General features: G+C 49.9%; 1 protein-coding gene across 1 annotated transcript in view; it reads right to left on the bottom strand.

Moving 5' to 3' along the window:
- Positions 1-26,987, bottom strand: part of DRC11 (dynein regulatory complex subunit 11) — a gene marked incomplete at its 5' end in the record, with an annotated part of 132,512 nt that overhangs the window by 37,594 nt on the left and 67,931 nt on the right. The window contains 7 exons of the mRNA XM_080689629.1: positions 1,248-1,447; positions 3,552-3,659; positions 5,660-5,742; positions 9,522-9,586; positions 12,200-12,295; positions 12,471-12,577; positions 19,445-19,520. Coding sequence (XP_080545755.1) covers positions 1,248-1,447; positions 3,552-3,659; positions 5,660-5,742; positions 9,522-9,586; positions 12,200-12,295; positions 12,471-12,577; positions 19,445-19,520 — 735 coding nt within the window. The remainder of the gene's footprint in view (positions 1-1,247; positions 1,448-3,551; positions 3,660-5,659; positions 5,743-9,521; positions 9,587-12,199; positions 12,296-12,470; positions 12,578-19,444; positions 19,521-26,987) is intronic.

The following is a 26,987-nucleotide window of genomic DNA, read 5'->3' as shown; positions in this document are numbered from 1 at the left end:
AGGACCCACACAGGCGGAGCTCTGGGCACCCTCGCCCAGTCGAGGACCCCAGGACCCACACAGGCGGAGCTCTGGGCACCCTCGCCCAGTCGAGGACAGGGCAGCTAGACAAGAAGAAATCATTCAGAAGGTGGAAAGGCAAACCACAGAACAAGAGCAAGCACTGCCCCACTCATGTCTCACACTCATCCACAGGCCACAAAGAACTCTTATAAGTCAAAAACCAACAGCCCCGGAAGAGTAGACCAATGATTTGAATGGATGTTTTTAAGAAGTTATAGCCAGGCCTGGTGGCCCACTTCTGTAATCCTAGGACTTGGGAGGCTGAGACAGGAGGCTCAAGCCCAGCCTCAGCACCTTAGTGAGACCCTGTTTCAAAATAGAAAATAAAATAGGATTAGGGGTGTGACTTGAAGGTAGAGGGCTCCTGGACTCAGTCCCCAGCCACACACACACACACACACACACACACACACACACACACACCCACATACACACACACCACGTACACACTACTCAAGGGCCCCAAACATAGGAAAATGGTGGCCGCAGACTGCATGGATTCCTCCATGGGTCAGGAGAAAAGGAGAGTGAGAAGGTCCTGGTCATTGCTGTGAGAGGGATCACATGGTGAAGAGGAGAAATCCTATCGCGCTGCTATTTGCTCGTTTTTGGTGCACAGGGTACCAAGAAGGAACCATCCCTATGGGTTCATCACCTGTATAAATGGTTCTGTTTATCATCACCTCCCATGAGCCCAGAAAACAAAGCCTGTCAGACCCTTGCATGTAGATGTACGTCACTGCCCAGCTTAGCATCCTGCAGGTTCCTCCACCACACCCAAGTGGGGAGCTGATGCTCAGAAGGCACCGTACATAGTTCAGCAATTCACACCACGTGAGAAAGTATACCAAAAACGCCGCTGTCTGATGCCAGGTATGACCTCAAGATGAACAGAAGGAAGAAATCCCAGGTTGTGTTTTCAATGAAATACACTAGCGTTTCAGGAAGAATTCTCGCGGCAGCAGAGACAATCCTGGGTGGCACAGTAGGGTGTTTATGCAAAACAAGCGATTTCTAACCGCAGAAGGCTTGGGCAGATGTGGTAATCAATTAATTTACAAGAGAACATGATGTGGGGGGGTTAAGAGCTACGTGTTCATCGGCCTAAAAACATTATCTGCAGGGTCTGAAGATGTCATTTGCAAGAGGGAGGGGAGCTGGAAACCCAGAACTGTACTAAGTACCTTGAAGATGACGTGTAACATCATTTGGAGGCCGTTCTTGCCCGGGTATTTCCCGGCGATGTTCGCTGGGGACAGATTGAAGAGGTTGGCTCCTGTTTCTGTGCAGATGGCATGGACCAGCATTTTCTTCCCGACCCCAGATGGCCCAGCCAGCAGCAGCGATTTCACCAAGGGTGCCTTCTCGTGCACGGCTGCCGAACCTAAAACAGGCAACGTTGAAGGGTCTAAAAAATGCTGCCAGGAAAATCAGTGGTTCTTATGCCGGGGCACCTCGGGCCAGTTAATCTGTGATGTGACCCAGGTTTCTGCCACCGTGATGGATGTGCAGAAAGCAGGGCCGGCCAGCAACATGCCTTCCGCTCAGCTGGCTCGCTGGTCCCTCTGATTTGTATGTCGGGTTTGTGATGGAGCCACGGGGTTTCTATGAGTCTTCAGTGTCTAGCCTCCCTCCTGTGCCTTCTTTAAACTCATGATTTAAAGAGCATTCCTGCGATAGCTTACCTCTGGCCAGGGTTTCTCTGCTCGACAACAGTGGCATTACATTCCTGAGGCTTGGGAAAAGAATGCAGAGACGGGGGATGAGGTTGGCCCAGAAATATCATTTTCCTGGCATCCTCTTTCTAGCATTAAGCGGCGCTTACAAGGTAAGGAAAGACCACGATCCAGGCAACCAGCGGCTTGGCCTTCTCTCTCCTGCCCTGGCTCCTGGCCCATCAGGAGCACCAGAGTTAGTCTGACACTTGGTAATAAAGGGACTTGAGTTATTATAGTCATTCAGAGGGCCCTGTCTTGTGTTCTGAGCCACATAGACTGGGTTCCTGGGCCAGGTATTCTCCACTGCAGAGAAAAACAGAGCTGGGATGGGGTCTGCGGTGTGACGTGAAAGGAATTGTTCTGGGGAACACTGTGATCGAAGTATCTATTATCATGTGAGTTTGTTTGGGGCTCTTTGTGATTGGCTGTCAAAATGTCAATAAAATTATTATTGCGCTTTTCTTTTTTCTTGTGTAACTGAAAACAAAAGACAATCTCGTGATAGATGGAGGCACAGTTTTTATAGCTACCTACCTTTCGTCATAGAAGCCTGGAAAGGAGTTTTGAGCAAGCTGTCTTTGGAATTAAATTAAATAAGCATGCCATAAGCCAGGCATGGTGGCGCACACTTGTAATCCCCGTGCTTGGGAGGCTGAGATGGGAGGACCGCACAGGTTCCAAGCCAGCCTCAGCTACGTAGTGAGGCTCTCAGCAACTTACTGAGACCCTGATTCCAAATAAAATATTAAAATAGGTCTGGGAGTATAGCCTGAAGGTAGAAAGCCCCTGGGTTCCACCCTCAGCACCACCAATAAATAAATAAATAAATAAATAAATAAGTAAATAAGCATGCCTTACTGTGGTTACTGACGGGTTCAGTCACATGACAGGCTGTGGGAGCTGTTGCCTCTACTTGGAGGAGAACCTTGCGTACCTCCTCCTTTCCATACCTGGGATTGGAAGGCTGCTCTGGGCATGGCCCTGGCTGGGGGGCTGTGTGTGTGTGTGTGTGTGTGTGTGTGTGTGTGTGTGTGTGTGTGTGATGGGGCCTGCTTCTGAACCTGGCAGCTAGAAGATGACCCATCGTAAAGCTGACATGTTCCCCCCTGTCCTCTGTCTTTCCTTTACCCTCAGTTAACTAATAACATGTTCTTGTTTGTTTATTGACGGAAGGGAGCTGGCACTTGTGAATCTGAACTGACTCACGCAAGACTCAGACATGAACCACGTCCCTTCTGAGAAACAGCCCAGCAAGGCCGGGCCCAGGGATCTGAATAACTGAATACTTAACCGTCAGCTGGGTCCCTTCTGATGAACACCCAACAGGGCCCTGAGGAAATACCTCTTAATAGGGACTTGATTCCTTTACCCTGGGAGTAACCAGGGCTCATTTCCTGAACACTATTTTTCACTGGTTTCTCCAATTTGCTAGCAAAGCATTAAATTTCCTTTTCTTTCCTCGCAAAGGCTTGTGTCCCCATGATTTGATTTGCTGCCCAGAGTTTGTGGCCAGGACGGGGGCTGAGGCCTGAGCAGGTAACAGAATCAGAATCAAATGGGTCTCTGTGAGACCCACAGAGGCTTGAGGAGAAACCACGTCCGGCAGAGGGCGAGGTGGGCTGGACCCAGGAGGGGGGTGTCTGCGCTGGTGTCTGAGAATGGGAGGGAAGGAGGCATTCGAGGGGGCCCCAGACAAGCGACCACAGGGAAACCGATTGTCAAAGCTGCCGCGCGGCACCACCCCGTCTGCAGAAGCACCAGGGTCCTTACCCAGCGGCAAGATCCCGTACAAGGTGATGAGCTGCCTGACGTCCAGCAGAGACGGCATGGGCTCGATGGACGAGTGGCGGAGGGTCGTCCCCAGGTAGCTGTACTCACCTGGGGACCAACGAAATGGGGATGAGTGAACGCCCACAGGGCTGGTCTGAGCGGCAAATGATCACGGACGGAGAGCAATCATCATCGGATGATGGAGAGTCATTATGAAGAATACATTGTTTTTTTCTCAGATAAAGATCTGAAGAAAACCTACCCAGGCAAGAAAGCGTAAACTGGTCGGGCGTGGTGGCCCACGCTTGTCATCCCAGCATTTGGGAGGCTGAGACTGGAAGATCGCGGTTCACGGACTGCTCAGCTACCTAGTGAGGCCCTTTGCAACTCAGTGAGACTCTGTTTCAAAACTAAAAAAAGACTAAAAACTAGGGCTGAGGGTGTAGCTCAGAGGTACAGTGCCCCTGGGTTCCATCCCCAGTACCGAAAAAAAGAAAAAAAGAAAGTGTAAACTAGAAATTATTTATTATGCTAGCCCGATGTTTAAAAAAAATAACGCTGGAATATTGGGTCCATGTGAAAAGAGACGAAGCTTTTAAATGACACACACAGAGCGCTAGCACGCAGTGGGCGTTGCTTTATTTATATCCTAAGAGGGTATGCATAATGTTTACACAAACTTTGAAAATAAATTATTTAAGATCCGTGTGGAATTTGCATGGGAACAGTGTAAATCTGAATCTAAAATTCAGTCATTTGAAAGGAAGGGTATGAGTCTAATTTAGAATAAATAGAAACATCTCCTTTTGAGGGTGATATTCATTTACATTTTTATCATTTTCAAAGGGTTACCAAAGGAATAATACAGAAATAAATCTCTACAGGTTTAATTAGAAGATATCAAAGGGCTTAATTGTAACTAGCCATAAATCTGAAGTGTTATTTTCTAACTAATTTAGATAAGGTCACCAAGAAAATTAGTTTGGCGGTCTCCATTTGTCATGAGGACGGAGCTTTATGTGATCATATGATTTCCTTGATTTGTATCTGAATCTGGAGTAAAAATATTCAATGAATGAATCGCTGTCTAGATTCCCTGTAGAGTCCCATGCTTTCTTTCTCTAGCAGGAACTGACCTGGCCGAGTGTTTGATGTTCTGCACGTATGACAAATATAATCTGCACATTCTTGCTTTTTGGGAAACCTGGAAATATCAAAAGCTTATACACATTTTCAAAGGTTAAGAAGAGCAGAGTTAAAATTCAGATAACGGCGTGGAGGGCAGCCTTCCAAAGCCCTGCTTGAGTAAAAAGCCCTTGGCAAGGACAGCGGGCTTGGGTCGGGTATGAGAGAGAATGAAAGCTGCCACGAGGCTTCGGATACCCACGCTTTTTAATGAGCAGGTAATAAATACCGGCGTGGTTAATTGAACCTCTGCCGGAACAGAAAGAGAGCCCATCACACTGTTACATCTTGCAGTTACTGCCAGTAAACATGACATTGGAGGGGATATGAGAGTGACCTCAATTTTCCTAATTACGTAAACCGATATCAATATCCAGACGCACTGTATTTCCTAGAACCTAACAAATTTTATTTAAACAAATCATAGTAAATTGAATTAGGAGTGTTGGTTCTGATGGAATCAAGGATCAACTTGCCTGGGCTGTTGGCCAAGTTCTGAGGCTCCCTCTACTCTGAAAGCACATTATTGTGTCTTACCATGGCCCCATACGAGAGCCAAGATCCTGGTGCTGCTCCCTAGGGACATTTTGTTTAGACGTGAACCCATGAATCGTCTTCATTTCCTCAGGTTAGGTTATACCAGAAAGAAAATCCACAAGGGATCCTGCAGGCAGGTTAAAAACACCTGCTTCTGCCACGGCAGGGGAGAAAATGGACCCATTTTGTTAAGAAAACCTATGTGTTCCGCACAGCATTCTCTTAGGTTATTCAAAGAAATTATATCTGACAAACATTTCTCCAAAGTCACCATGGCCAGGCTTTGGTTTGGACAAAGGTACACTGAAACACGTTTCCTGCTCCTGGGCCTCTGAACCCAAGGGGTCCCAGGGACACACACGCGCAGGGTTCCTCATGCGCTTTACCAATGTAATCGGAGAGTTTGACTTTGCGAGCCTGGATCAGCAGACGTTCTTCCACCAGCTCCTTGTACAGAGACTCGATGGTCCTAGGGACAAAGCAGAACATCTGAGCCATCAGCACACACACGGAACCCACAGTATTCCTCTTAATCACCACATATGAGAAAACTAAACCACAGGATGTCAAAGTATGCTTGCACATATGCAAATAGGCAGATTTTTGAAGTGTTTCTGCAATTTGGGATAAATTAGGCTTTTTGAAAAACAATACTTTCACTCATCCATGTGTATATCGGATGTTTTCCATTATATCTCTGGGTGTCTGAAAGCACCATCGGTCTTCATGATGGCACAAATATGAGTTAGAAATTACCCAATAATAGTAATGCAATAGGGTCATAATTACACATTCAGCTAGGACCTGCAAGCAGTAGTAAATCATTAATTCTTTGTGAAACTTAATAGCATAATAATTTTAAAGAAAGAAAAACAAGGAACAAAGGTTTATACTGAAGATAATTCTTCCATAGAAGATAAAATGTCTAAAGCTATATGCACGATGACTTTTTAGAAGGCCATGTACATTTTTACCGTGTTTATAGATGTCAAAAACACTTCCCTAGGAGGAGTTTGGATATATGGCCAACACACTGGGAGTTTATACCAACTGATTAAAAAAAAATGGGTCTAGTATCCCACTTAGTGGACGAAACTCCTGATCCTATTATCTGGGGTCTGGGCTGCATAGATTCAGAGAATTTAAGCTCAAATGTCACACAGGTGGTTTGTGATTTCTTTTTCCTTATTCCTCCATCTTACCTTTGCCTACTGGTTGGGAATTGTAAATAAGAATTTAAACAGTTCTTCCACTGTTTTATGATCCAAGTGAGTGTGATGAAGAGACCCAAGAATGTCCGTCAACTCAAGCCAAATACGACTGAGAGGGATGTGAATCCAATGAGCTTAGCTTTGGTTGCCTGTACCTGTGTGCCATCAAATACATCTAAGACAGCATGCACTCTGCTGGAAGTTAAGAAAGGCTTATTGCAGTGCACCTTGGGATAATCTAAACTATAAGAAAGAAATACCGATTACAACATTTTTTAAAATTGAGGATGGAACCCAGGGGCGTTCTACCTTTGAGCTCTACCCACAGGCTTATTTTTTATTCTTTATTTTGAAACAAGATCTCACTAAGTATTCGAGGCTGTCCATGAACACGCCACCACGCCTGGCCCAATGACAGCACTTTAATTGGAATATTTATTTATTTATTTATTTATTTTTACATTTATACTGGAGATTGAACCTAGGGACATTCTACCTTTGAGCTACACGCTTTTTATTTTGAACAGGGTCTTGCTAAGTTGCTGAGGCTGGCCTCGAACCTGGGATTTTCCTGTCTCAGCCTCCCAAGTACTGGGATTATAAGGATGCACCACCATGCCTAACTTGAATACTTAATATAAACATGTAGCATAGGCACAAAACATTAACATAAAATTGAAGATTCTCTAAAACTACTAAGACAAAATATATTAGGAAGACCCATTTACAGACCTGCATTTGTTTTTTCTTTTTCAGCAAAGTAGACTTTGGTTATAGAATAAAGCATTTTCACCTCTAAATCCCCTCAAGCAATGATAAAAAATACTGGTTTAAGAAGTTTTTTTTTTTTTTTATAGTATCATGGCAGAGCTAACCTGACTGTAGAGGCACAGGTGTTTAAAATGAAAAGTCTTTCAGGAATGATGTGTCAGGTATTTCTATGTCTGGACATTAAAATGAATACAAGACACTGGTGTCTGTTCATTTCACAAAGAACTTGCATCTCTTTATTATAGTCCATCTGCAAGGAAGCTATGCCAAGGATAGATTCCACATCTAGCAGCCACTATCCATGGGCTGCCTGTGTGTGGTCCATCCTGTTTAGCAGTATTTTATTCAGGAATTTATGTTTTTATCAAGTATATGTTTACACTTTACAAAGCAATGATTTCTATGCAAGTGCTATGGTTTAAAGTGTCCTGCAGACCTCATGTGTTAGGCAAGGCAGCTGTGTTTGGGCGCAGGTCCTTGGGACAGTGGCTGGGGGCAGTGTTTTTCTAAACTGGCTCCTGCAGCTTCCTTTTTCCCCTCTGCCATGAGCAGGCACTACCTCTCACCTCTCTCTGCTCCCTGTCATGACGCCCTGAGGACCCGCAGGCCGGGAGGCCAGCCTGACATGGACTGAGCTCTCCAGAACTGTGAGCAAACAAACTTCTTCCGCCTCTTACGTGTCAGGTGTTTGGTTCACAGTGGTGAGCATGCAGACTAAAATAGCCAGAGAATGTGAGTAAACACTTTCGACGTAGTGCTGGGTCCTAGTGGCACATTCGAGTTACCTCCTGGTCTGCATTATTTCCCTAAGTTTTGGGAGGAATGTAAGACAGAGGAGGAAAGTGTCATTTAAAAGTACTAAAAGACACCTGAGACACTGCACGTGTGGGCTGGACCCTGCTCAAGGGACAGGACTCTGATGTCCCAGGACCTGTTTCTAGGAGGCATCAGGGTCTGTGCATAGATGGATGCAGGTCTCCCCAGGAATTGGAGAGTCTCAGAATGCTGCCCAGGCTCCTCTTTGGAAGCACAGCCACAGCATCTTGGCCCTAAACCATTCTCCAAACAATGGCGCCTCAATGGGGTGCTGTAGGTGCCTACAGAGACCCTGTGACAGCCTTCTTCCTGCAGAGAGCAGTGCACCTCTCCCTTTCTTTCAGGGTTGCTGATGGAGCTCCAGGTGCACAGAGATCTGGGGCATTTGGCCTCGCTGGAGGTGTCCCCAGACCCAGGCTCTGGAGCTCTGCCTCCTCCCTCTTGGAGAGTTCAAGGTGGCTTCTTGCTCGATGGATCTGACTCAGGCAGGTTTGGGAGGGGTGACCTTGGGACCCAATGGAGGGTTGGGAGAACCTCAAAGAGGGGTCAACACGCATTCCCCTGGGAGAAAGCCCATGGCAAGAGCGAGTATGTGTACACTGATTCCCATAAGTTTATTAGGAATTTTAGTTAAATTTCTTAGTAGCTTTGAAAATCCAGGTGCTATTTATTACCAGTGTTGTGACACTTAAGCGCCATTTTAGCTCTTAGACAAATGAACATTTAAAGCCATTCATTAGTACGGAAGTTGGACCAACGAGACTCAGGGACTGGAAATAGCCTTTCCCCGAGAAGACTCAGCCTCACCCTTGGTCCTCACACCTTGACAAGCCAGGGGAGCCCAATGGTGGCAGGGCAGGGAAGGGAAAGACGGAAACTCTCCTGTCCCAAGGAGGACAGTCTCAGCATGTCCTCAAATAGCATGTCCTCCGGATGTTATTCTCTGAACAAGGGGTCCTGGTTTGTGTGTGTGTTTTTGGTGGCACTGAGGATTGCACCCAACGCCATTGTGCCACTGAGCTCCACCCTGGCCCTGTTCTATTTCTAGTTTCTAAACATAGTCTCACTGAGTTACCGTCCACTGGCCTTGAGCCAGCAACCTTCCTGTCTCAGCTCCCTGAGATCTGGGATTACTGTATGAGTTTTAAGAAACACTCCCCACCCTGTGTGACTTAAAACGTAAATGTCACGTGAACCCAGATCCCCTGGGGTTCCAAGTGCGCCTGGGCCTGTCCTCAGCTCTAAATCTCAACAGCACAGGGGTTGTAACCAGCTGCAGAGTGGCCAAGCGTTTCCCCACGAGGGCTCAAACCTCTCCTCCGACACCGTGGAGGACCCAGAGGGTGTGGCAGAGCTGGGTGGGGGCTCGGCAGGTTGGCTAGGGATCCAGGCTGTCCCCGAGGTCCTGTGGCTTCCGCCCGGGCCTGGCCACAGACGAGCCCTTCCTCACCTGTCGGCCGTCAGGTCTTTGTCCTTCCCCCTTTTCCCTCGTTTGCCTTTCTTCTCTTTGTTTTTCTGAAAGAAAATGGAAATGAGCATCAATTTAGTAAAAACCAGCGAACAAGCCCGAGATGTTAGTCCAAGGATCTGGTTTTTGGGGTGGTGGTGGTGAAAATGTGACCGTGCCATGTGGGATGTGCCATGTGGGATGAGAAGCTGTGATGTTTCCATGGGCAGAGGCATGGCTGGGAAGCCCAGTGGCTCGGCACACGGCCGCATTCCAACAGGCCCCTGTGTTTGTCTTTGGTACGTGCCAGGGTCCAATGTCCCCCTGGGCCCATGTGTTGACATCTAACCCAAGAGGTGGGGCTCTGGGAGGGGAGTGGGTGTCCAGGGCGTCAACCTCATGAGTGGGGTCGGCGCCCTTATGAGAGAGGACCCGGGGAGCTTGTTCACCTCTCCACCAGGAAAACACGTAGCTAACAGGGACAGATAACAGCTGTCATTAAACACCCACTCTGCTGCCAACTCCATCCTGAACTTCCCAGCCTCTGGAACAGAGAGCAACAAACTCTCTGTGTTTATAAATCGCCCAGTCTAAAGTATGTTGCCATCACAGACTTACGGGCCAGGGCAACAGCCAGCCAGCTCTCTGGGAGCAGCTGGTCCCACATCTGGAGCCTCAGGGCCAGGCTGCCACCTCCAGTTCCTGAGGGACCCTGCATTCAGACGCTGGCTGTGCACCTGACAGTTTGACTTACAATCGCCATCCGTGGCTCCCTATCGCCCACAGGACAGAGTCCAACACCACGGCTTAGGGTTTTCTCCAGTCCTGTTCTTCCCTCTCTGTCACCTTCTATCTTGGGTTCTTCGAGTGAATCTCGTTCCTCCCATCTGACAGATGTCAGGCTCTTTCTCCACACACTGGTCTCTTCTCCTTCATCTTCATGTCCGTTTCCTCATTAATTAATTAACTCTCTTTTATTGCAGTAAAACTTATATAGCGTATATCTACTCTCAGCTTGATTCCTCCTTCTCCTCTTCCTCCTCCTCCTCCTCCTCCTCCTCCTCCTCCTCTTCCTCCTCCTCCTCCTCCTCCTCATTTTGCAGTATTGGGTCTGGAACCCAGGGGCATTCTACCTCTGAGCTACACCCCAACCCTACTTTTTATTCTTTATATTTTGTTTTTATTTTTATTTTTATTATTTATTTATTTATTTATTTTGGTGGTACTGGGGTTCCTGGAAGCCCTTCTACCTCCTTCTACACTCCCAGACCTATTTTTTTATATTTTTTATTTGGAAACAGGCTTTCTTAAGCCAGAACAGCTGGCTTCAAACCTGCGCGATCCTCCTGTCTCTGCCTCTCAAGCGCAGGGATTACTAGCGTGCGCCACCACACCTGGCTTATTCTTTATATTTTGAAACAGGGTCTAACTGAGTTGCAGAGAGCCTCACTAAGTACCTGAGGCTGTATGTGAACCGCGATCCTCCTGTCTCAGCCTCCCGAATGCTGAAATCACAAGTGTGCACCACCGTGCCCAGCTTCTTTTATGCTTAATTTTTACATATAACCACCACCCAGTTCAAAATCCAAGACATTGTCATCTCTGAACTCTCTCTTAGGCTTCTTTGCATCTCGAGGAAACTGCTGTTGTGATTCACTCTAGGCCTGCCGTCGGGGGTACCCTGATGCCTGTGGTGACACAAGCCAAGCCAGGCCACAACACACTGAGGGCAGATGCCTGATGCGGGAAGCGCCTGCAGGGAAGCCCGGTGGGAGGCTGGCTAATCTTGGCAAGGCTGATGGGGTGTCGGTAAAGAAAGCAAGCCCGAGTTCAGCCCAGGGTACAGCGACTTCCTGTTTCAATCCCCATGTTGTTCAGTGAAAAGTCCATGTTCAGTCTCTAAAAATCACCTTTTTTTGTGGTTAAAGAAGACTGTCCACGGGCGACATCACCGACGTCCTCATGGGGACAGAGAACCTCACCAGGCCACAGTGCTGCGTCTTTCAGAGCAGGCTGCCTTAGGAGTTAACACTAAAGTAATGTTTGGCCATAAACTCCAAACAACCAGGACCAGGCTGGGCCTCCTAAGGCCATATGGCTCCTGCCTGGCAGAACCAGACACAAATCCGGCTGTGTGTGCCGAAGACTCTAAGTCGGGCTGTGACTCCAGGATGGGGAACAAGAAAGCCTGGGAGCAGACATCGTGGCTGCCTGCTCGGAAGGTTTTGGCTGCTATGGCAGGACCGCCTTTGGAGGGAAGGTGGAGGCTGGAGACCAAGTTAATGAGCTTTTAGTACTCTGATCCGACCGGCCACTCTAAGCCACCTTGAGATGGGCTGGCCACTTCAAAGGCCATGCATCCGGGACCCCTACTCACAAGAACCTGCTCGGGGTCACAGGCCCTGAAGATCCTTCAGGGGAGCCGTGCGGGGCTTGGGGCTCATGCTAGGCCCTTTCCGTGGCTCTCCTATCCGTGGGCTTGGGTGAGGGGAATCTGACTGACCAGGGCTCAGGGAGGTCACGCTCAACCCTGGGGCTTGACCCTGTATGCGCCCACTGTCCTGAGAGCCCAGGGTGGTGCCAATCATATTGACGGAAGGAAAGCCAGACTCCCCAGGCCCTGGCCATCCTCCAGAACGGCCGTGCCGTGGGCGCTGTCCACCCACACTCCCTCGACTTACCTTTTTCTCCTGCTTCCCTGGCTTGACTGGAAGCTCCTTTTCTCTGTTCACGGCTAGTTTTAAGTTTTTTAGTTCCTGACGCATCAATTCATCAACCTAGAGGAACAGAGAACACCCACTTTTAAGTAGCCCAGCACAACTCCTGTGCGTCTTCTTTGTGAGAGTTAAACATCGCTTAAATTCTCGAGCAGGTCATGAAGAAAGCTGTCCAAGGACCATCCTCACAGCGAGCCGGGGCCTCGTTCTTACTCCGAGACAGCCGGAGCCCCACCTGCACCCTTATCTCCAACTCCAGCTCCTTCCGTTTCTCTCTCTTGATCAGTTCTGGATCATAGTCCTGAGGGAAGTTCCAAGATTCGTCTTTATTCATCCACATGTCTGTACTCCAGAAGCAAAGCAAAAAAGGAAAAGAAGAAAAAGAAAAAATTCAGCATGAAGGTTTAAGGAAAGCTGTTATGATGGAAACACGTTTAATTTCTGTCCTAAGTTTGAAAAAAAAAAATAACCCAGGGAGTGACGTGATTCATTTATGTGGTTGTATAACATTTTTTAAAAAATAAAAAAAGAAAGCCGGGCGTGGTGGGCACGCTCGTCATCCCCGCGCTTGGGAGGCGGAGACAGGAGGTTCGCGCTGGTTCGAAGCCAGCCGTGTGCACTGGCTTAGGAGACCCTGTTTCCAAATAAAAATATAAAATAGGTCTGGGAGTGTAGCCCAGAGGTAGAAGGGCTTCCAGGAACCCCAGTACCACCAAAATAAATAAATAAATAAATAAATAAATAAATAAATAAATAATAAAAAAGGAGCGGGTCATGGTGGCACATGCTTGTAATCCCAGAAGCTGGGAGGCTGAGACAGGAGGATGGCGGTTTGAAGACAGCCTCGCCTCCTACTTAGTGAGGCCCTTTGCAACTCTGTGAAACCCTGTTTCAAAAAATAAAGAATAAAAAATAGGGTTGGGGGTGTAACTCAGAGGTAAACTACCCCTGGGTTCTGTTCCCAGTACCACACACACATAAAAAATTGTTGATGTGAAAACAGTTAATAATAAAAAGCACAATGCAAACAGCATCCTATTATATGATGATAACCAAATAGAAACAATATATTCATGGTGACATTATACCATGGTCGGTCTCTGTCTTTGTAAAATGTCATATTAATGTTTTTGGTGCTGAGTATTGAACTAGGGGCATTCTACCTCCAAGCTACACCCTCAGCCCTTTTTATTTTGAAACAGAGTCTTGCCAAGTTGCTGAGGTTGTCCTTGAACCTGGGATCCTCTTGTCTCAGCTTCCCAAGTACATGCTTACAAGCATGCACCAACATGCCCAGCCATTTTATTATTTTTTTATTATTCATTAAAACGAAAGAGGTTTTTCTGCCCGTTGAACTCACCATTAATTACCTTTGATCCCTATTACAAAACAGGCGACACTAACGACACAAGCATCCATTATTTTCCCTGCTTGAACTACTGTATTTTGGAATGTTTTTGAAATTACATATTTAAACATTTCCTTTTGCCTTATCCTGGTAGATAGGAAGTGGGGCCTAGAGAAAACACAGATAACTTGGCACCACTCAAATACATTGAAAAAGAGCTCTCTGGCTCTCAGGACTCCAGATACATGTGGAGGTGGGATCTCCCTGCAAGATACATTGCAGAACTTTTCCTAGACTCTATATTCAGAATGGGAAGAAAACTTGCTGGAACTTAGCTCCCAAGTGCCACCCAGCTTGGCCACTTCTCTGGGAACTCACTGGAGGGCGGTAATGACCGTCGACTTGGGAAGGCAACCAAGGGCCACGGGGGTACAGTGAGGCTCCTGGCCTCTGCCCGACAATGGCCACATCTTAGAAAGAGCGTCTGTGGGGCCTCCAGGGGAGGCGTGGTGTGGGTGATGGGGAGGTTTCTCCACCTCCGCGGGCCCTCAGCATGCTGCCCTGCCAGCTGGCTGAGAGGGGCCCGGTGGCCCTTAAACTTAACACCCACACAGAGCCGTGTGCCTGGCAGCCAGCGAGAGCCAGGCTTATTAGATAGAAAGATCCAGAGCTGAAAAGGTGCCTGAAGATGCGCAGAGACCACAGAGCAGGAAGAAGGGGTCAGATCTCTAGATCTTGGAGCAGCAGGATTAGATTAGCAGAAGGGTTGAGCAAGGAAGGAAGGGACAAGATGTGGCCTGATGCAGGGAAGCCACATTCCCGAGACACAGAGGAACGGCGCCAAGATTCTCACGCACACAAAGCACTGGAAAATGGCACCAGGATGTTTTCCCAGGGCTCAGGCCAATTGACACGAGCCCAGGAAGCTGCCAGGGTTACCAGTGTCATGGTGTGATAGGTACCTGGCCTAGGTCAGGCCCTACCACTCACCAGCAGTCAACAGCAGGCAACAGCCTTGCTGAACCTGTTTCCTTTTCTCTGGAATGAAAATAGCCCTCCTCATAGAGCTGGGGCGAGGATAAAAAATGCAATAGTGTGTCCAGTTCCCAGTTTAGCCCCAGGGTTGCTGCTGTTGCCCCAGGAGCAGAGCATCTACACGCTTGGACTCCCCTGGATGACCCTTCTTTAGCTTCAGGGGGGAGAGGACTCATGCAGGACACATGGTACCTCACCGTGGCCACAGCCAGGACCCCGGAGACAGGACAGCAGCAGGAAGACTGTACTCAGAAGGGTGGCTGGATTTTAAACAATGCAGGTCAGGTTCAGAGGCCATGGCGCAGATCCAGTGGCCAGCATGGAGAGTCTATGGGTGCCGTGACGTCACCATGCATGGGTGAGGCGGGAAGACTCATGTCCTGGGCAGACTCTGGAACAGTAGGTGTTGGCTGGACTGGAGCTTGTCTGGATTCCATCAGAGGCTAGGAAGTTTTCTTCTCACCTTTCCTCCTTCTTCCTTCCTGCTCCTTCTCCTCTTCTTCCTCCCGCTCCCCCTCCTCCTCTTCCTCCTCTTCCTCTTTCTCTTCTTCCTCCTCCTCCTCTTCTTCCTCCTCCTCTTCCTCCTCCTCCTCTTTCTTCTCTCTCTCTTTTTCTCTCTCTCCCCCCTCTCTTCTCTCTCCTCTCTCTTCCTTCCCTCTCTCTCAGGATTATGAAAATGGCAGGCTGACCTCAGTCCCTGCCACCAAGCTCTGGTGAGCGGGGAATGCCAGGTTGTGGGGAAGGGTTTTGACAGTGGTGATGCCAATGGGACTCACATTTCTTTTAGAAGGCCCAATGTGGACTGAGAAGCAGCAGACAGAAATCAAATCACAAAAAAATGGCAAATTATTGATAGGACTTCCCCAGGTAGCGCAGCTACTGGGGAGGTGGTCTGGTGGCCAGGACCCAGCAGGGCCTGGGGGTGGGGTGGGTGGGTGGGAGAGGGGATGGAGCGCGCATCCTTAAGGGAGGTCCCTAGAGGAGATGAGAGGAGGTGAGTCTCCAGGCAGCTGCAGGGTGAGGCTGAAGCTCAAGGGGGCCATCACACAGAGGAGGGGGAGGTGACAGCCAGGCTGCTGGTGGGCCGGGGGGCAGGGATGTAGGAGAAGGTTCAAGGGCCTGGGCTGGTTTCTATTCTCATGAATAATCCTTCCTGGTCTAGAGTCAGGGCGTAGACATTTCACACGATGCAAGTTGTCTATGACAGCCTGCTGATGTAAAAAACATTTTGCCATTAATATTTGCAGGTGTATTCTTCACGCTGGATCCCAAAGAACGTGGATTTTGTGGCTAGCGTGTAGGATGTTTGAGCGCCAGAGGCAGAGGGCGGCTCTGGGTCTTCGCTTGAGTGCCGTTCTTTCTTTATAGAAGACTTCTGAAATGTACATACGCTTAAGAGGTGGGCTACTTTAAAATGTAGGAATAGCACATGCTTTTTTTTATGTGTTTAAAATTGTTAGCTTTTCCCTTGAAAATAATTTTAGAAAGGGCTTCGATACGTTATAATGTGCTATTTGCGAATAATAACTGTTTTCCCCTTGTAAAAGTACTAAATCTCAGACAACTGTGAAACCCACTTGTTCCACGAAGGCGGTTTAAAGCCAAATAGCGTTGTTATTTACAAGGAGCGGCCTTTCTTTTTCCCTCTGGACAGATGCACTAAAACCGGGGAACAACAGGTTCTTCAATAAAAAGAGCTCCGAATACTTAACAGAAAGGAAACCATGGCATGATTATTTATGTAAAAACAGTTGCAAGTAACACATTCGCATGCTGGCGCTGAGGATACCTTTTAAAATCAAGCCCTGCACGGTGGCGCTCACGGCTCCCCCCACTGGATGGTGTCAATGGATCCAGTTTTCCACCGAGGCTTGGCTTTTCTCATGACATTTCTTCTACACAGGGCACTTTTCAATCCCTTTAAGAATTTCATGGACATTTATAAATGCAGGAAGCTGTTCCCGACCCTCAAAGGGCAGCAACTGCCCCACTCCCTTTTATCCCAAGAATGTGAAAAGCTGGCCCGGGCCTGTTCACACGTGGGGGGAGGGCGGGCCAGCCCCCCCGAGGGGAGGGGGCTAATCTTAGCGATTAAAATGCTAATGTCTAACTTGAAAGGGAAAACCTTAGATTTTAAAGAGTAGAATTCCAGGATGAAGAGATTTGATTTCTCTAAGTTACCAGAGACCAGGCAGATAACACACTCAAGGCCACCAAGTCCACTTAGGGAGGGGACACTCAGGTTTCCTCCTGGAAGGACCCTGGGTGCTCAGCGTCCTGGAAATGGACACTAACAGGAGGCAGGGCCCGTGGAGAGCTTTCCTGTGTGGCTTGGCAGGTTGCAAGGCGTGGCTTGCCATGGGAAGGTTCAATTTTCTCAAAATTATTTTTTGTGTTCTGTCAAAACAATGTGCCCACATTGTATGTAACAAATTCAGAGTATTAAAAGGGTAATAATAATAATAGAAACCTGTCTGGCCTTGTCCACTTTCCAGCCACACCATGCGATGGAATTCATCCCACGTCCACTCGTGAAGAACACACGGATGATGTCAGTTGTTAAATCATGGTTCATCCACGTCCACTCATGAAGAAGACAGGGATTATGTTCAGTCATGAAATGGCTGCGTGGAGCGTGGGGATGGCCAGGCGCTGGTCACAGAGCGGGTAGAAAATGGAAGGCCCCGCCCTCGGGGTCTTGACACCCCACAGGAAGCAATGGGCATGGCTCCTCCCATCTGAGCCCAGGTTGGTGAGTAAAGCAGGCGGCTCGGACAGGGGAGACGGTCACGCCACATGGGGAGGCCTTACTGAAGGGACAGGCATTCTGAGACAGCAACAGAAGGTAGGTGGGCCTGGTGGTAGGAGTGAAGCCGCGGGCAAAGTCCACACCGCGTCCTTCTGTGCTCCTTCTTGAGATGGAGTTCGGACGCCTGCCCTGGTGTCCTGTGATGGCAGAGGAGGGTTTGTTCTCCCCAGCCTCTCTTCCTTGACCTCAGTTTCCCCACGGCTATATGAGAAGGGAAGGTGCTGGGCCTTCCAAATCTGGACAGTGAGAGTGGATGACAGTACACGCGGCCCCTGCCTGCAGCGCCCCTTGGGGACTCGCCTCTGGGGACAAGCGCCATCAAAATGAGGGTGTGACAAGAAAGAGAGAAGGTGGTAAAGTCAGCAAGGGCCCCAGAAGGCCCAAGGGGGAGCTCCAGGCCAGGCCGGGGGAGGGCTTCCACAGAAAGTGAATGGGCGTGAGAGGGCTTGAGAGCGGGCTTGGGGCCTCGTGTGCTGTGAGGGAGGCCAACAGGTAACACTACACAAAGCACTTTGCAAATGTCGTTCCTGTGGCTGGCACTGAAAGCCCGTGGGACCTCACCCAGGCCCGTGACCCTGCAGCAGGGGTTGCTGCGAATCCTAGCTGGACAGACCCACCGATGTCCCTCTGTTAACCTCACTTACACCAACCACCCAGCTCATACACTCTCCCATCCCAGCCGGCCCACGGCACCCAGCGCGTGGCAGCGTGCTGCTGGCGGGTGCCATCTTTGGGTCCAGCAGGGCACGGTGCTCGGTTGGTGTTTGCTGAGTGCGTATGCAAGTGGGCGAATGTGTTGGCTAGTGACCATTCTGCACACTGTGTGCTCAAGAGCTGACGATCCTCAGACCTGGATGGGGTAGGTGTTCCCTTCAACTCTGCCGATGGGCAGAGCAATGATGGCACGGAAGACATCCCGCCTTGCAGATCTTGGGCACTTAGTATATGCCAGTTGACCTCTTTGACTTCCTTCCTCCCCATCAGAGCAGGTGCCAAGTCCTGCCAATGCTACGGTGCCCCCCGGGCTTTGCCTCAGTTCAGCATCGTGGGCAATGTGGTACCCTTCCTTGCCATGAGTGGTCTGTAAGAGAATTTTAGGTGGCACACAGACATTTTTCTCTCGAACAGCTAGCATATCAAACCCCTACCTATATTCATATTGTTGCTAGGATAGGACTCAATTTATTGGGATGAAAATCTTGAATTAACACATAAATGATTAACATATAATATATATTAACTGCACAGTTAACATCACATACAAATGCTCATCTATTTATCTTTCTATCTGTAATAGATCTGAAGTTAATAGTTGTACCCAAGTTGTCCAGATAAGACCGAAATTGGAAAGGAAGTGTGTGACTGACGGATGTTTGCAAATGTTCTCCTTTGTGTCCTTATTGCATTTCTCAGGAATTTGCACAACAGCACTAATGACCTGGTCACGCTGACAGATCACTCTGTGTTGGGATTTATCCTGAGGGTGGAGCAGGACTGAAGAAACTGGCTCATCGTCCTAGTAAGTTATAATGGAAATATTTGAAAGACCATTCATTCATGCGCTTGCACATTGGGCCAGATTCTGGCTATGCTAATTATGCCGAACAACTGACAAAGGAATTATGCGTCAGGATTCAGGCATATGTCCTAGTCTAATTGATGGACCGCATTTTACTATACATCTGGTATGGATTTTCCTAAGGTAAACAATCTACGAGATTCTCTTCTTCCTTGACACTAAGCAAGAGAATGGCCGGCTGAAAGCTTAGGGCTTCAAAAGACAGGACAGAAGTTTTGATTATGTCCCCATCTTTATGCGTCTTGCTCTTTACCACTATGTGCCTGAAGCCACCAAGAAGTACCAGAGATGGGCAGGGACTCTTGGACGCACCGCACGCTGGTAGCCTCTTGTGAATGAGTACTCCAGGATTCCCAATAGACTCTGGGGGTGGGGCCAGGGGGTCACGCTCAGTGGACAGTGACGTCTGGGCCACTGTAAACAGTCCCCCAGACTGACCTTTGTATAAGTTATTTCCTTCCTCCATCGAGTGAAGGAAAACACTTGGTGACATTTTCCACTCCTCCTCTTCCTCCTGCTGAGAACAGGACAATGTTTTGTTAATTGCTGGCAGAGTTTATCTGTTGAGGCCCGACAGCAAAGGTGCTGGAGCCTCCTTGCTGGAACTCTGCTCTGTCACGCAGGTCCTGCCCTGTCATCAGGGCGGCTCCTGGGCTGCTCTGAGCCAGGAGTGCTGCGTCCACTCAGGGCAGGGAAGGGCAGGCTCAGGGCCACATCCCCACCCAGACTGCTCTGTCTGCTAGGTGCCTTCCTGCGGGACCCCGCTGCCAGGTTTGGTCTGATGTATGAGTGACCTGGCTCCCTCCAGCTCTGAAGGCTGAGATCCCACCCGTCTCCTGTCTTCAGCTCTTTACTGCATTCCCAGAACCTGCTGGGAGCTGCACTGCAGCCTCCCCTGAGACCTGGAACCCAGTCCCCTCCTGGAAGGAAGCAGGTCTTGCTAGCCTCTGTACCCCACGCCTTCCCAGGGTAGAGAGTGCCCAACCAGATTCTCCTTGGCTTCTGTGCACCGAGAGAAAGCTAGTCCCCCTGCCACCTGCTCTGAGCCCAGCAAGACACCCGTGGTCCCTGTGCCTCCAGGTCCCTCTGCTCCCAGTCGTGAGAGCTGCCCTGCATTGATGTTTCCCTGTAATAACATTTCTGCCACACCAAAGTCAGGCTTCTGATGGGGACTTCCTATGCACGAGGAGTTTCTCCACACTCCACGCCTCCCTTGTGCTTAGAGAGGCAGGCAAAGGGTCGCGGGGCGTCTCTCACAGGGCTGTTGAGAAGTTCCGCGACTCTGGGCACCAGACTCTTCCAGTATTGGGCTCTGGGGCGCAGCAAGTGGTCACTGCGTGTCCATCCTGTGAGTTTCTCCTTCCCCTGCATTTCCCTCTGCCAAGCAGCATCAAGCCATGCCCATTTTACTTCCAACTCTCTCCAGGAACTCCCCTTCCCTTCCACTCCAGTTCTGTTCCCTCCTAGCTCCCCAGCTGTCCAACTCAGGGCCACCCTGTCCATTCTTCCAGAAGGGACTCCGGGCAGATCTGACCTCATAACTTCCTTTGAAGCCCCCTCAGAAGCCTCTGTCTTGGAGATCCTGGGAGCCTCCTCCGTAAGGGACAAAGTCGAGCCCCTCAGCAGCCCAAGCTGCCTCCCAGGCCACATTTATCTGAAAAGTTTGGAGCAGCGATTCTGTAGCTCTGGAAGTGGACTGATGGCTGCAGGGCAGGCTGGGCTGGGGAGGTGGTGGGTGATAGGTCGGGCCCCCCCCCCACAGGACCCTGCAGCTGGGACAGGAGGTGGAGCCCCAGATATTCTGAGAGGACCAGAATCCTCCCACCTCACCAGCCCCACCCCAGGACCCCGGGTACTAAACATCCTCGCTTCCTCAGGCTTGACTCTGCTGACTGATCGGCCCCTCCCCCTCACAATATTGGTCAGCAGACCTCTCCCAGGGGGGCCAATTAAAAGTGCCTGGTCTCACATGCCTTTGTGGGATTTGCCTCTCCTGCAACCCCTGGCTCAATTTCAACGTTATATCTGGTGCTGAGACCCAGGAGGGGTGCATCTTTCTCTCCCTGAGACCCTGTGGCTCCATGGTGGATGGTCCCCGCCAGGCCCCTGAGGGGAACCCTCCTCTCTACTCCCCTGAAACTGGAACCGTTCTTGGATGGGGTGAGTTCCCTCCCCTTACTCTGGTTTGCGGGTCACTGTCTCTGGCTTCTCTGTCCAAATGCGCGGCCGCATCAGAGTTGCCCAGACAACCAGGTTGTCCTCCTCTGGCCAGAGAGGGGAGTGGAGACGTCCCTCCCATCCTCTTGGCCCCGTTCCTGGACATTGATCAGGATAATGGGGATGCCTGTCTCCTGTTCTTCATTCTCACCCGCAGGCAGACATGGAAACCCAAAATTCCCTTTGTCCTCACTGTTCTACTGCTCGGGTTCTGTTGACGCAGGGCACTTCTGCTCTTCCTTTCAACCTTCTCCAACCTCCCTCCCCTACCAGCCAACAGGCCCCTTTTTCACCATTTGGAAAACCTTACGGTCGCCCCTCCATTCCTGATTATCCTTTCCTGCTCTATCCCCCTTTTAGACCTTTTTTTTTAAAACCAAAATTGGGGTTAAATTTTCATTTCATTCTCCCGCCACTTGTTTCCCCCAATGTGCTTTTAATGGCTGTTTTTACAGATAGTGGCCAGATGGCCAACCCCCCTTCTTATGGATCTGTTTGACCTGTTGTGTAGGACACCACTACGCCGGTTGTTGCAACCCACCACACTGTGTCTCGGACTGTCCCCCGTGACCCCGCTATTTTCTTGCCCGTTCTCAGTTCTCTATTTCCCTCCTCCACCAGTGTGGACTTTAACCAATTATCTGTGCCTTCTACCCCAGGGCCTGGTTGTCTACTAATTCCCCGCACACCCCCATCCTCCCCCTTAAGGAATAGCCCCTCCCCCAAATATTGGTCATGAAATTTACCTCAATAAAAAAAAAATATGCATTCATCCCAAGAACTGACCCCTCTTGGCCAGGTTTTTTGCTTTGGTAACTGGGAGTGAACGTCAGTCAAGGACTAGCCATTAGGCAGAAATACCGTGCGCTCAGACCTCTGGAGCAACTGACCTGCCTTTTGGGGCTCACTTCAACCAAAGGTGCCTTCAGGAAGTCCGCCAGGGACTCAAGATGCCCAGTCACACAGGCAAACTTTCAGGGATGCAAGAAAATAGCAGGACGGACCAGGTATCCCTGGAGGAAACAGAATTCACAGATGGACAGGGAATTCTTGGAGGAGGTGGAATTCGTGAACAGAAGAGGAATCTGAACTAGTGCTAGTAAGTACTGTCAGATATTTATTGCTTCTCTCTGTTAATTTCTTCTCTCCTTTCCTTTTCCTCTTCTTTTCTTTTTTTTTTTTTTTTGTGGTACTAGGGATTAAACCCAGGAGCAGTCTACATCCCCAATCCCAAGCCTTATTTTATTTTATTTTTTGGTGGTACTGGAGTTCCGGGAAACCCTTCTACCTCCAGGCTACACTCCCAGACCTGTTTTATATTTTTATTTGGAAACAGGGTCTCTTAAGCCAGCGAGGCTGGCTTTGAACCTGTGCGATCCTCCTGTCTCCAACTCCCAAGCGCGAGGATTACAAGCGTGTGCCACCACGCCCAGCGTTATTCTTTACTTTAAAACAGGGTCTCACTAAGTTGGAAGGGCCTCACTAAGTAGCTAAGACAGGCTAGGAACCTGGAATCCTCCTGTCTCAGCATCTCAAGAACTGGGATTACAGGCATGTGCCACCAGGTCCAGCCTATCTTCTCTCTCCAGAGCTCACTAAAGACTCAAATACTCATGGATTGTGTGTGTGTGTGTGTGTGTGTGTGTGTGTGTGTATAAATTTCTGGACACACACACACAGACAGAGCGATGGCAGCGGCTGTGGAAGGAGCCAGAGCCCCCTGTTCAGAGCTCGGCTGGGCTCAGGAGCAGGCTGCTACGGCAGGACTGACCTGCACTCTGGCTGGCACAGGGTCAGGGAGCTGGAGGAAGGCGCAGGCTTTGGGTGCTTGTGTGCTCATCTCCCTGCTGTCCTGGCCGTGCGGCCTCCTGGAGAAGATCCATCCATCCACCCCGTGGGTGGCTCGGGCTCTCTGTGGATTCAGTGTGGTGTCTACTTGTGCAACTCTAGAGTAACTCTAGAGTAACTCTCAGGTTCTCAAGGGGGAGAAATACCGTTAGGCCAGCTGGGAATCATGGAGTCTTAGTCACCGAGACTGGCGTCCTAGCCTCTCCAATGGCTCCCTGCAGACGTGGTAATGGCACACTGCAGCCGCACAGGACACTTTTTATCTGGAGGCAAAAGTGCAGTGCCGTTTCTGTTTTCTCTCTTCAAGAAGTTTCTTTCTTTGATAGAGTCCTGAAGTGTCCTGGGTGATTCTCCCTCTTTGGTTGCTATTTTAAACATTTCATACGTTACCCATTTGGGGAGGAGTCCATGAGGAAGTCTGTATCCCCCATCTCAATCCCGAAGGGCTTTCTTCCCCCTGAATCATTCTCTGATGGAGTCACGTCGCACTGGGAACCTTGTCACAGGCTGCCTTTTCTGATAGGAACTTTTCGGCCATCACCACTACCACCCTCAGCTCAGCCAAGTGGCAGGAAGCTGTCCTGGGGGGCAGGAGGTCACACCTCTGCATCAGAAGCATGGCGTGCTGGTCGGCTGGCAGTGTGGCAGCGTGGACCTCAGCCACTGTGGACAGCTTCCGAGGAGGGGGACAGAGGAGTCGGGCCTGGTTCTGAGCCCTGAGAACTCCCCACCCATCCAAACACCAGGGCTCCTCACACACGGTATTGGGGCAGGGTTTAACATCCAAATGCTGGGAACACAGGCGTTCTGGCCGCGGAACTGGTGGCTGGTGGTTTCCACAGCTCCATGGCCACATCCCGCCTCTGTGTTCTGGGCTCTGGCCGGTCCCGCTCAGAGCCGGGCCACGCATCACCTGCCCGCTACCTCTCACGTCAGCACGCATGGTCTGCGGTTTGCGGCTTCTGACCTTCTTCTCTTGCTGTAAGTTCCGTTTCCACAGCTCGTCTTCAGGGCCTTGCTGTCTCCGAGACACCCTGGAGACATGTTCCCTTCAGCGGCCGGAGGCTTGGCCTGCAGGGCTCCTGGCCACACTGTACCGGCAGCGTGGCTCCTTCCAAGCTGCTGGTACTCTCAGGCTGGACCCTGCTTTCTTTTCACAGTCTGCTTGTTGTACAGCGCAAAGGACAAAACAGTTGTTTTGTACAAATAAATTGCTGGAGCCCTCCGGATCTCACCTTTAGATTATGTTTACAAAGCAGGTTGACGGGAACTGACTGTTTTTAGAGAATTTCTATCTGCTACGGTGTTCTGCACAGCACAGGGAGGTGCTGTGTGCAGGATGTTTCTGAGATATGCTGAAGGATGCGGAGAGAGAATGCAGAGGGATGGTTCTAGAAGAGTTCTGTGACATACATACATACGTGTGTGTGTGTGTGTGCTTTCTGGTGGCACTAGAGAGGGCCTCTCGCAGGCTAAGCGAGCGCTCAGCCACTGAGCCCAGCCCCTCGTGACACGCTCCCCTGGGTTTGTCTCAGTGCTATTAGAGCCGATGGATGGCGTGCCAACAGTGGTCCCTCCAGAAACGCTAACTCATGTCCTGCTTGGCTTAAAGACAGGCTCAGACGGCGGCAGTTATGCTGGGATTGTTCTACCGAATCTGAAAGTAGGCTGCTGGCACTCACGTCTATGGGAGTGTGGCAAAATTCAGACAGAGCCGCAGCTATTCCATCCCCCACAACTGAAGGTGCGCGTTCTGGCACGTATCTGCCACACACAAGTTCAAACGTCACAAGGGCCCTCAGCAGCTTCTGCATCACCTGCTCCTTCCCTGGGGTCTGTGTCTGGGGGCTAGACCCCAGCCCTATTTTTTATTCTTTATTTTGAGTCAGGGTCTTACTAAGTTTCAGAGGGCCTCATGATTCTGAGGCTGGCCTAGAGTCGCCGTCCTCCTGTCTTAGCCTCCCAAGGCGGGGGTGGGGCTGGGCACGCTGGAGACGTCCCATTGACGGGAAGGTGGAGGGACCAACTCCTTCTCAGGATCTGCAAGTGGAAATCAGCCCAGAGCCTATCGCGGCTGGAAACAGCATTTTAAAATTAAAAAATTACTCAAATAATGTGATAGCTTATACAACTTAACTTAAAAAAAAAAACCCAAAACGACGAGCTCCACGTTTGGGCGACTGCACTTGGAATGCCCTCTGGCGTCCTTGCTCCTGCATACCGCCAACGCCAGAGATTCACAGCCACTCATGCCTTTTGGGGCGCGGGAGGCCATTTTGCCCACACACAAGAAACAGCGGATCCAAGAGCCTCCACAATGTGAAGGCTAAAAATACACTTCTAAGTCCTAAATATAGGTCTCAATTCTCTCTGTGATAGTATATTTAATTTTTGCCAGAAAGATCCTCCTGGTTATTTTCATGGTGGTAAGAATAAACCCATTTCTCACATAGGCCTTTGAAAGAATCTCTCTCTCTCTCTCTCTCTTTCTCTCTCTCTCTCTCTCTCTCTCTCTCTCTCTCTCTCTCTCTCACACACACACACACACACACACACACACACACACACCCTCCCACTAGAACTATTCTCCACAGAACCATGGCTGATTCAATAACCTATCTGTGCCCCTCTGCATCAAGCATGCCTTGCTGCTCTGATGAACTATTTCAGATCGCCTGGTAGGATGATGGGGTGAGAGGCAGGGTGGTGCCTGGAAAGGGAAGCTGCCCCTTCCGGTTCTCTGCTTCCCCTCCAGGGCTTTCTCCCTAAGAGGAACCTCTCCTTCCTCTCTCTGCTTGGCCTCCTGCCTGCCTGCCTGGCTCCCCAGAGTCCCTCCCCAACACACCATCACACCTGCCCGTTGCTCCTCCCACTTGCACTCCTCTGCCACCTCAAAGGCCCCCCTTTCTTTGTTAATCACTTTCTTTTTTATTTTTATAGTACTAGGGATTGAACCCAGGGGCATCCTACCTCTGAGCTACACTCCCAGCCCTATTTTTTATTCTTTATTTTGAAACAGGGTCTCACTAAGTTATGGAGGACCTCACCAAGTAGCTGATGCTGGCCGTGAACCTGTGATCCTCCTGTCTCAGCCTCCCAAATACCAGGATCACAAGTGTGCGCCACTGCACTGCCCTTCTTGAAGGAGGGTCTCCACTAGCTGTGCTCTCCCCCCAGCCAGCTTCTGCCAGCTTCATCTGCTTCTGCACCTCCTCAGCTGCAGTGGCCTTTCAGGACTGGCACGGTGACCTTAACCACGCCTTCCCCATGCTGCCTGGACCTCCCTGCAGCACTTGACATGAGTGGCTTCTCTCTGTGAAGGACCTCCTGACTTGTTCCATCACTCTTAGCTCTCCCTTCTCATGGCAGGTGTGCAGGAGAACTGTCCCTTCCTCGTCCCAGAATTCTGCATGGCTGGGTGATAATCCATGGGCTGGTCATATCCAGGTCCTCTCCTGGCCTCCCTCCTTCCTCCAGCAGTGGTGACTGTGTCCCGCTGCATGTCCAGTACGGTTGGCCTATTGCTCAGAGTTCACGGTCCCTCTGGGTGCTGTTGTGGCAGACTAATGGAGGTAGAGCCTCGGCTAAGAGGTGGTGGCAGGTGCCCCCTGAGAGGCAGTAGCAGCTCGTGGTCCAGTGCCAGCCATGGCGATGGGGGCAGGTTTGGGTTATGAGCATGGTTAGCTGAGTCTAACTGATGAGCTCCATCCATGCAGCCCCAGGCTCTGGGTCATCTCCCTCGTGCCCAGGGCTTCCTCTGCCCCTTCTCTCATGGGACCAAATATAACTTTTCTCTAGGAAGTGTTTTGGTGCTGAGAATTGAAACCAAGGGCATTATACTTTCAACTGACACCCCTAGCTCTATTTTATTTTAATTTTGAGACAGGGTCTTGTTAAGTTGCCGAGGCTGGTTTAA

The sequence above is a fragment of the Muscardinus avellanarius genome, assembly GCF_963383645.1.
Source record: "Muscardinus avellanarius genome assembly, chromosome: 2".
Taxonomy (NCBI): Eukaryota; Metazoa; Chordata; class Mammalia; order Rodentia; family Gliridae; genus Muscardinus; species Muscardinus avellanarius.
This window is presented reverse-complemented; position numbering and strand designations above follow the sequence as displayed.